General features: G+C 43.3%; 1 protein-coding gene across 1 annotated transcript in view; it reads right to left on the bottom strand.

The window, feature by feature from the left end:
• Positions 1-7,870, bottom strand: part of txndc11 (thioredoxin domain containing 11) — a 15,692-nt gene extending 7,822 nt beyond the window's left edge. Inside the window, exons 1-9 of the mRNA XM_008298376.1 lie at positions 7,643-7,870; positions 6,168-6,264; positions 5,741-5,860; positions 5,115-5,212; positions 4,170-4,299; positions 3,814-3,907; positions 2,909-3,021; positions 2,566-2,769; positions 480-1,194 (exon numbers count right to left, since the gene is read on the bottom strand). Coding sequence (XP_008296598.1) covers positions 480-1,194; positions 2,566-2,769; positions 2,909-3,021; positions 3,814-3,907; positions 4,170-4,299; positions 5,115-5,212; positions 5,741-5,860; positions 6,168-6,264; positions 7,643-7,767 — 1,696 coding nt within the window. The 5' untranslated portion in view covers positions 7,768-7,870. The remainder of the gene's footprint in view (positions 1-479; positions 1,195-2,565; positions 2,770-2,908; positions 3,022-3,813; positions 3,908-4,169; positions 4,300-5,114; positions 5,213-5,740; positions 5,861-6,167; positions 6,265-7,642) is intronic.
• Positions 7,871-11,129: the final 3,259 nt, after the last annotated feature.

Here is an 11,129-nt window from a genome sequence, read left to right as displayed (position 1 = left end):
TGGAGAAAAATGCCAGCCAGTGTTTCCCAAAGTCAAAAATGACATCCTCGAATGTCTTGTTCTGTCCACAAGCCAAAGATATTTAGTCTATTGTCATAGAGGAGTAGAGAAAGCAGGATATATTGTGATTTAGGTGGCTGGAATCAGAGGATTTTAACAAATTGGCCAAATCATTAAAGATTAATGGTCGACACTTATAGTCGTCCTCAAATGTATTCATACTCTTCCATTAAAGAAAAGGAAATATTAACAAATGTCCTTCAAATAACTAGAAACTGAAAAAAGTAAAAATAACTAAAAATTTGTTAAATTATAATTTAGTGAAATAAGATATTGCTTTTGAATTGTGGTTGAAAAGAATAATTGGAAAAAACAAAACTGTCCCAGACAAATTAGAGCACTTTGCTGATGACTTCAGTCATAAGAGTAACAAACACAACTCAGCATGCGATGTGAATGAAATTCTGTCCTCGTCTTACCCAGAGACTCTGTCAGTGTGGCTGCTGGGCTGCGGTGAAGAACATAATGAACCTCATCCTTCAGGTTCACAATAGCTGCAAATGACCCGTCACCGCTTCCATCGAGCTGTGCACCAGCCTCCTGGTGAAGAGAAGCACTTGTGTTGACGGATGCTCCGAGCCTCACAGCCAGAGGCCAGTTCAGAGCAACGTCCAGCACGTAAAACCTGAGTGTCCTGTTGGTCTGACACCGGAGTCCTGTGATGCCGTCTCCCTCCTGCTCAGGGGCAGAGGACGGAGGGATCGGGGTAGAAGGAGGCGTGAGGGGAACTCGTTGCATCTCTGGCTCCTCTTTGGCTTGTGACTCATTGAGTTGAGGTTCTACTTTTCTGCAGCAGGCACTGTATTGACTAAACGGGCTGTAGCTGTTCAGAAAGTTGCTACAGCCCATTGAGGTTGCAGTATTGATGGAGATGGGGGAAAGTAGTCGGTGGAGGCAGCAGTGTCTGAGATAACTCTGAAACACGTCCCCTCCCTGAGCGGTGGAAGGGAACGAGCAGCGAAGAGGCGAGGCGGTGAGGCTGGGCCACGATGAGCTGAGGCACACCTCGCACACACTGGTACTGGACTCGGGGAGAGCGACTGACTGGCAGCACAGTGAGTGGGAAGTGAACCCATCCAAGGTCGAGTGGTTACTGTTGTCGCAGGAATGATAACGCACAGCAATGTCTGCAACCTGAAAGAGACAAAAAAAGGCAGAAAAATAATGATAATGTTCTTTGTGTAGAAATTAGTGGAGTTGCATAACGCCTCACAAGACAAGAAAAAAACAAAGGTCAAACTGAATTATACTAATGCGAGGACATAAGCAAAAAAATGTATTAGAAAATCAGAATAGAAGGGACAGTGCCTATTCGCAGGCAGGAAACTGGAAGAATGTCTTTCAGAGGACATATGTCTACAGAAGGGACTTGAAAAACTACGAGCTCCTGCAGCGAGGAATTTCAAAGTTGAGCAGTAATTCTTTCACACTTAAGGAAACTGGTTCATGAAAAACTTCAGGATGCAGTCTAGCTCATAAAGCATCAGCAATTCACAGATGTATTTGAGGGCTAGATCTGATTTATTCTTGAATGCACTGCTGCAGTGCGGGACTTTTAAATATAAATCAATACAATGAGTTCACACAACACTGATTGAGCCTACTGGCAACGGGAAAATCTCTATATTTCGCAGTATACTGACGTTTTAATCTGGAGTTTTAGGCTGACACGCTGGTTGTGCTGCATTTTACACCAACCAGCCATGACTGGCTCGTCGGGGCTGGAGAGAGGAGCAAACACAGCAACTAAGACAGAGCAGGCTACAGCTGTGGCTCCACATCAGGTAGTGTCAGCAGCAACTAGGAGCAAAATTCCTGACAGTGTTGATGTCAATCCACTACAGCCAGTAGAAGGAGAAAAAAAAAAGTTCCACCGTCTAGGTTTAATAAAATCTGATATTATTTTCTGAAATGAACTTCTAGCCAGTAAGCGAAGGCTACAATTAGGATGAAGCAGTCACGCGTCCCTTGCATTTTGAACCGCCGGCAATCGAAAAAGACAACGGAAAAATCCACAACATGTTGTTAGAGCTAGATTGTACACTAGACCACTTGAAAGACGTCTGTGAAGATTCTCAGTCGTCCAGGTCATGGTTATTCTCATGGATTAATCGTAGCAACTGGACGTGCTTGAGTTCCTTGAGGACGTTCCACCTCTCATCCAAGAGGCTTCATCAGTTCTGACTGACTAGTTGGGAGTTCCAGATACTTATATCCTTATGGAGCCATTAACACCTGAGTTTCGGTTTCAGTTGGGGGTTTGTTGCTCCTCCCCCTCGTTATGAGTTATGAGATCTCTCTCCAGGAAGATGAAACCACATTCACACCTGGCAACAAAAGACCCAAACGTACCCCACTGTGGCAGGGGAAGCACTAACGACTCATCTAATTTAAATATGATTTTAGGTGAAAAAAAAAAGAAAAAAAAATCCCACTCTAAAAACTTTCTCTTCTCAAGCTTGTTATCTGAGGTTGTAGTAATGTGACTCCCCTATCACTGCTCACCTGCTGTAGTAGGGCGCTGGGCTTGGAGCCCAGTGGATTGTGTGGCAGGAACAGCAGCAGTGCAGGGCCTTTAGTCAGCTCCTGTTCCAGCAGGCGGGACTTTGTTCCTGGAGGCTGCAGCCACTGGAGGACGGTCTCGTGGTTTTCAAACACCCAACTACAGATGGCGCCTGATGTGAAGTTACGTTCTCTTCTAGGGAATATCTGACCCCAAAACAAAACCAAAGAACACCATACAGCACAGGTGCAAGGGCTTAGTATGCATCCATAATTATAACAAAATGCATTCAGCAGCTAATTACATTTTTTTTCATCTCTGTCGTGGCCTGGTGCCACTGCTTACCAAAGAGGAGTTAAATCTTCTGTGGAGGTAAATGGTTTCATCTTCTCTCAGTGGGATGGCCTCTGCCACCTGCTTGTTGGTCACAACCCCAAAACGTACTACACCACGGAAATCTGTACCATAAAAACAGAGAAACTCAGGACTAAAGACTGAAAACATTCTACCCTCTCAATCCTCAACTGCAGTACATTTAAAAAACTGATCAGCAAACACATAGTAACTTTACATATCACATGTCTACCGTGATTTCCGGACTATAAGCTGCTACTTTTTTCACACGCTTTGAACACTGCAGCTTAAACAATGATGCGATGAATTTATGGATTTTTATGAATTTGCATCGAGACGAAAGTGACAATGAGAGCGACAACGAAAGAGAGACTGAGGAAGTGTGTGACCAAGTCATTTTTAGGCTGTTCAATCCTGACACTGAAGAAGACGACTTCAGTGGTTTTAGTGCAGGAGGAAGATAAAGATAGCGATCGATGACTTTTCCTGGTAGGCTACTGTATTTTTTATTTTTTTAACCAGCCGTGTTACAAGAAAAAAGCATTTACGGTACGTATTTGTGTAGGTTACCGGTACGTATTTAATTAAAAGTTAAAAAAATCTTTCTGTGTAAATATGTCATGTTACAATGCAGACACCTGCAGCTTATAGACAAGTGCGGCCTCTAAATGTGCACATTTTGTTTTCTTTTTAAAGTTAGTGGGTGCGGCTTATATTCAGGTGCGCTCAATAGTCCGAAAATCACGGTATGTGTTGTTCCAATATTATACACTCTCATTTCTGTCCCAACAGTCAAACCTTCCCACAAATTTTCACCATGCCTTTCACACCTGACCTGATCAAAATGTCCACAGAGTCAAAACTACTATCCTCACACCAGTATGATCACTTCTTACCCCTTTTCAGGGCCTGCAGGGCAGAGGCCAGATATGTGATGTACCCCGGAGGCTGAGGAGAGGAGTTAAACTGGAAGAAACCCACGACTCGAGACTAGAAACACACAAGAGACAACCAGTTACAACTTTTGTAAATACAACTACAGCAAAAGACAGCAGCTAAATAAAGACACGGCGAATGTACCACAGTTCAACCCAGACATAAAGGAATTCAGTGTATTTCTAAAAGAGAGCTCAAACAGCAAACTGCTCATCGTAAGCTCGCTGGACGACATATTCAACCAGCACACGCAGTAAGTAACTTAGTGGGTGTTTCTCTGCTAGGTCTTCATCAGATATACAAAGCTAAACGATACCTCGTGATAAGAGAGAAACTCCTCCAGCTGCGCTCTTGATGGGAGGTAAGTCAGCGGTGTGATGACTCTCAGGATGAAACTTTCCACATATGGAGCCACAAACGGACCTTTGTACTCTATTGGCCCAAACCTGCAGAAAACACAGACATAGTGGATCAATTAGGAGACACTTTCAGCTCTCTTGCACCTTTTCAATGAGCACATGCAAGTGGGAACATACTTTCAGTAGTCAAAGCTGCCCTGAATGCATACATGTGCGTAGAAATGCTTAAATAATGATCTGACAGGCGACTCATCTAACTATCCTGACTTCTACTTCCACTGAACAGAGACTTCAAACTTGTCTGTTTCCAAATGAAAACAAAGGTGGCAGCCAGCTGGTTAGTTGGATAGAAAACAGACTCACAACTCAAGTTCAAAATGCTTTCATCATATAGTACAAGCAACATTTTGGGGATTTGAGATTTTGAGTCCTGTCTAAAGTCAGAAGTCAATGATTGACCCAGTTGACTTATTAGTTTTTTCTGATTTATTTTCAGTTTTCGTTGCAGTTATTTTTAAGAAAACTATTTAGTCAGGCTTAGGAAAAGATAATGTTTTTGTTAAAAATAGATCCTTCCATAACATTAACATAAAGAAACCCATTCTGCCTGAAAGCACTGAAGGACAGCTTCTTCCTTGTGCATTTCTCTACTTAATATTCCCCAGTAGGCACAATTTAAGGGCTTATTTTGCTAAATTTTCCTTGAAGAGAGCATGCCAAAGAGCCCTCTAGTTTTCTCAGGTTTACAATTTTATGCTTCATGCTCTGCTTCCACCACCAGCCGCCACTGTCTGTCACAGTCCTCCTCTTCACCTCTTCCCTATCCACTAACGCTGTTGAAAACAAATCACTCTGAAAGGAGCATTACAAACCAGAAGTGAGGGCACGCCTCTGCACCTTACCTCATATAAAACAGATGGATGATGGGGTACTGATAGAAGCGGTTCAACCTCCTGCATTTCCCCTGACTCCACCAGCAGTTAACAGCCACAAACTGCACCTGTGTTTGTGTGTTTCAGAGATACAGAAAGAACCAGAGCTGAACAAACAAAACTATTTCTCGACCGCAGGCAGGGTATGTGGTGTTCTCAGTCATGTGTGAGATCAGACTTTACTCTGTCTCATTTACTAAGCAAAGCAGGGCCAGAAATTTGTATGTGTGAATCTAACAGCGCTGCTGTCAGACTCATTCTAGTTTGTTTGTTTTTACTGTGTATTGAAGGGTTGATGTGATTTTGTTATTCTAATAGAGTTCTAAATAGTTCACAGTAACACAGAAGCTCTTTACTGAAGGCCACAAATATCACTCTTAGCACTTTAATGTGAGGTACTTTAGATAACAAGCTAGTTTACAGAGTCCCAGGAGCAATATTTACTCTTCTAAATGTTTAATGTGTCCATGGAAGAACAAGCCGTGGTTCTCTGATGCCTCCTTAGCGGTTGTCTGACAGGGTTCAGTTAATGTTGCTATTTGGTATTCAAACAACCCTACGGAGAGGTGGTTGTTGTGTCTCTGCTTGTCTTGTACCTGTTTGGCCAGCTTCTTAGCCACCTGCTGCACCTCTTGCCTGGCGGCCATAGAGTGAGCACACCACGGTGCATAGAAGAAAATAAGAGACACTTCGGCCACGCTCCTGAGACGCTCCACCTGCAGAGAAAATGTTAACGCTATTAATGCAACGGACTTAACCAGTGCTTTGACAAACTACATGAGTCACAGAGCTCCAGAAATGTTACAATTCAGTATACCAAAACATCTGCAAGCAGTGAGGTGGTCCATGCATCCCATTTAACTGCATCAGGTTGTGGTCTAGTACAAACTGAAGCTTTATGTGCTCCATATTCTCCTCACATTGCTTCTCTTACTATAATCAAATCCATTTATCGTGCAGATTTTAAAATGGAAATTTCAGAGCAACTGCTACACATCACATCCCCGTGTGCTTGAATCTCACCTGGTCTAGCTGACCCAAGTAAAGGTCCACGACTGGGGCATCGGCAGAAAAGAACCGCACCGGAGGCCGAGCTGGTACCACCACATTCTTAGCACGACTGAAGAGAAATGAATAACGACAGCGGGTGTTAGAGATGACAGATTACACTGTGTGACAGTAAAGTTGTCCTAATGCTACTAATGATACTCTCCAGACATGAGGCGACATGTTTGTTTGGTACAAGGTACAGTTAAAAAAAAAAACATTCTTAATTTTTGTTTTCCAGGTAAAGAAATGCAAAAAATTACCAATACGGCCGATATCGTAATATTTGTCAAAAATAATCACAATATTATTTCTTGTAGGATATCGTACAGCTAGATTTCCAAAAATGAGAGTAGTGGTATTGGATTAGTATTTGACAGATACTGTGATCTGTAGATCTGTGCACCCACTGATCCCAATATAGAGGGATCTACTGTACACAGCGATTTTATGCATTTTGTCCTTTCCCGAATCGGCTGAACAGAAATGTGTCTATCTATCTAGAAATGTGTCTGTCACTCTGGGGTTGTTAGAGCAGGAGCAAAATGACCACAGTGTCAAAACAGAATGAGAAGGAGGATGAGCCCGAGATCATTTGACTGCAATTTGCGTCAAGTTTCAATGTTTCTGGTCGTAATCTCTCTTCACCTGGGTTCACTGAAAGATGAGTCACCGAGTCAAAGGGTCCATTAACAGATCAAGCACAGTTCAACTATCTGAGAACCTCAGACCATGATTAATACAGTAGTTTTGTTTGACACTGACAACTAATTGATCTTCCTACAAGACGCAGGATGTGGCTTCATTGCTGAAAAATGTTGACAGCGGTATGATTTTATAAGGATTGCAACTGAGATTACTTTCATCATCAAAACATCTGCTGATCATGATCTCCATCAGTCTGTTAATTGTTTGTTTGAGAAAATGTCAGAAGGCTGGGAAAACGCACAAAACATTTTACGACAAGTTAAAACAATGAAATCAAATTGCTTAGTTTTTTTTTTCTTCCAGAATCAAAGATAATCAAATTGCTATGGCATAAGACAAAGAAAAGCAGAAAATTCTAGCAAATGAGAAGCTGAACTAAGGACGATTTGGCTTCTTTTTGTTTAAAAAACGATTGATGGGTTGTCTAAGTAGCTGCTTTACTGTCAGTTGCCTAATTTTTTCAGCACTGATTGTTGTGCTGTTGTCTTCACTGTCAACAAAGAAGCCAAGTTAAAGGAATGACAGAAACACAACTGGTTGAACCTTGCCTGTGTGACTGGTTTACTGGTAATCCTCTTGTCCTACAGTACACGTCAGTTCCACATCAGCTGCACAACATAATGAAAACCTTGTTTGTAACTACTGTATAAAACAAGCAGCAGCTCATTTACGACCTCATAACGCTACAACTGACCCCATCGTGAGTTTCACGTTAGCCTGCCCTCACAGCCGGTCTTGTTTACCTGCATGTGAACTTGACAGCCAGTATGAGCAGGACGCCGAGCACGATAGCCCCGCAGAGAAGGTCCGGTCTCCGGGCCATCAGAAACAGCACCTGCCGGAGAGACTGCCGCACCCGGCGCAGCATTACCGCCTGTCGTCGGCTCTCCGTCCCATTTATACGCTCCGGTTGCCGCTCAACGCGTCCATTTGCCTAACGGGGGGTGGGGGGGAGGAAGACTTGGTTCGACGGGGGTCGGAGCTAACCTGGATTGGACATTGGTGCCGCTGGTGTGTAAGGTAGTCAAACACGGTCAGACCAACCTTTCTTCCCCACGTAGACTTCTCACTTCCGCAACAATGACTTCAGGGGCAGACTGTAAAGTGCTGTCGGCGGGAAAAAACGGACGGTAAGTTTAAGGCTTTTACAGTAAGCTAGGCTCAAAATATCAACCATGGTTATCTGTACCAACAGTAAAACGAAAAGGAGCCAGTCTAGATAATTACCGTGATTTATTTTGTCCTCAGTAAATGTGTTTGGTTCCTTTTTCGTATTGACCTTTATGCGCTCTTTTGGGACAGTCCCTACGTTGTTATGGCGACAGCCTGCTGCTGCTATGGCGACTGTTGAACACTAGGGGGGCATTTTCAAATTAATCAATAAAACTTTATTTAAAACAACATGTAGATTAATTGCTTGGTTTTCAGTGATTATATGAGACACACCTGTCAAAATAGGTGGCACTAAATCACGCAACATTCATAAAAGGCTTCTTTGCTGTAATTAAAAACTTTAATAAAGCTTTATCAATGCTTCACCAATACTGAGGAGATCAGGGATTTGGGGGAAAAAAAAAAGAACTTCAGAGGCCCCAAGTCAGAGTAAAATGCCTTTGCCTAGAAGTCACCTGGAATAACAAAAATTATTATTTTTTTTAAAATTTTTGTTGTATGTAAAACATATGGGTTAATATAAAGTCTCACAATATACACATTTCCAGGAGTATAGTATCATATAGTGATTATTTATACAAAGTGTAGCATTGCTCAGGTGTGGTAAAAACAAAATAAAGGTCAGAGGAGGGATTTTTTTGTGTGTGGATGCACTTGCTATTGTAAGGTTTGCAACAGGTTTTTTAGAATTTGTTTTAGTTTTTGTCCTACATTTTATTTTAAATATGTATTTTATCTTCTTCTCTTTAGCCTGAATCTTGTTCCTTTGTTGTTTCCTGAGAATATCACTCCCTGGAATCAAATGAACCACTACAGGTATTTGTTCAATAACATTACTAGAATACAACATTTTAAAGCTGATTTTATTTGTTCTGATTTAGATGTCCAGCTATTTCCTGCATTATGAGAAAAACAATTCGAACAACATATTTAAAAATCTTTTTTTTTTCTTTATTAGAGAACATAGAAGAACAAAATCACAGTGTCGAATTTTTAAGTGCAAATGAACAATGTAAAAAATCTAGTCTCTGATTAGCTCACCCATAAAATGGAAAAGTATACTGCGAACAGAATGTTTCTGAGCAATTAAAACTAAATGTGCAACACAGTAGTTGTCAGCAGTACAAGCAAGTAAAAAAAAAAAAAACAACAACCAAAAAACAGTTTCTCCTTAAAATCAGAAAAGTTAGAAATGATCTGTATTAGAATTGCAACAAAATTTAAGAACATAAGATTGATTTCAAATCTAAGTGCCAAATATCTTATGATAGCAAATGCTGGATTCCTCCGGCACAAACTTCAGCGACACACATTTGATCAAAAAGACAGCCGTGTGGTGTACACGAATTCTCTGGGTCTCACACACAAAGGACACTGTTATTTTGAAGGTTTTGAAGGTATTTTTTAAGGTTTTCCGGGTCGTGGGAAAGCGGATGTGCTATAAAAGGCTTTGCACTGTGGGTGAGTTTGTGCTGTAAATGGAGTCCAATAAAGGAACAGAGACTCAAGCTCAACTCTCGTCTCCCTTTTTATCGACTTCCACATTGGTGACCCTGACGTTTGCAGCATGTCGGTAGAGAGTGCTTCATCTGCCGCTGCTGCCGTGACCGCACCGGTTGTTTTCGCGGCTACAGTTAAACTCCCGGACTTCTGGCAGCACGACCCGGAGCCTTGGACGTGAGTTCAACTGGGATTTTGTAGTTGCTTCTGTTGCAGTTCCAATTCTGGGGGCAGATTTTTTATGTGCATACAGGCTGTTGTTAGATGTGGCAAACAGGTGTTTGATTGATGCTGTGTCTTTTGATTGCTACCCATGTACTCTGGGAAAAGCGAGGCCACTTCTTGCTAACATGCTCGCCACTGGGGACGCGTATCAACGTCTTCTCGCTGAGTTTCCTGCTCTCACCGTTCCCACATTTTCTGCGGCGGTGGCTAAGCACGGGGTGGAACATTACATTACAACCGTAGGCCCACCAGTTTTTGCACGTGCGCGCCGTTTAGATGCAGCGAAGTTGGGCATTGCTAAAAAGGAGTTCGCCAACATGGAGCGGCTGGGCATTGTGCGCCGTTCTGACAGCCCATGGGCTTCACCCCTGCACATGGGTCCAAAGCCAGATGGGGGTTGGCGCCCTTGTGGGGATTTCCGGCGCCTCAACAATGCCACGACTAATGACAGGTACCCGGTGCCCCACATCCAAGATTTTTCTGTGCATCTGGCGGGGGCGGCCGTTTTCTCCAAGGTGGATTTGGTGAGGGGCTACCACCAGGTGCCGGTGCAGCCTCGGGACATCCCTAAAACGGTAGTGATCACTCCTTTTGGGCTTTTTGAGTTTTTGAGGATGCCGTTTGGCCTGAAGGGTGCAGCGCAGACTTTTCAGCGGCTCATGGACTCTGTGTTGTGGGACATGCCCTTCCTGTTCGTGTACCTGGATGACATACTGGTAGCAAGCGCTTCGGTGGAGGAACACATGTTACACCTTCGCCAGCTTTTTGTGCGCCTCAGTGAACATGGACTAATTGTGAACCCCGCTACATGCCGGTTTAGACTTTCAGAGATCGAGTTCCTGGGGCACTGCATGTCGCGGCAGGGTGCTGTGCCACTCCCTGCAAAGGTCGAAGCGGTTTCTGCGTTCCTTCGCCCCTCTTCTGTGAAGCCCTTGCAGGAGTTTTTGGGCATGGTTAACTTTTACAACCGTTTCATTCTGCGAGCTGCCCACATTATGCACCCTCTTTACGAAGCATTGAAAGGCAAGAAAGGGAATCAGGACGTAGAGTGGACCTCTGAGAGATTGCAGGCTTTTGATGACGCTAAGACAGCGCTGGCTAACGCAGCCTTGTTAGCACACCCCAACCCTGCTGCGCCCATCTCCTTGACCACTGTTGCGTCCGATTACGCAGTGGGAGCAGTTTGTGAGCAGTGGGTGGATGGGGCCTGGCAACCCTGGGCCTTTTTCAGCAAGAAGTTGCGGGACTCGGAGAGGAAATATAGCACATTCGACAAGGAACTCTTAGCCCTTTTCCTCTCTACACGTCATTTCAGGTTCCTGTTAGAGGGCC

Source organism: Stegastes partitus, unplaced genomic scaffold, assembly GCF_000690725.1.
Source record: "Stegastes partitus isolate 25-593 unplaced genomic scaffold, Stegastes_partitus-1.0.2 Scaffold1310, whole genome shotgun sequence".
Lineage (NCBI taxonomy): Eukaryota > Metazoa > Chordata > Actinopteri > Pomacentridae > Stegastes > Stegastes partitus.
This window is presented reverse-complemented; position numbering and strand designations above follow the sequence as displayed.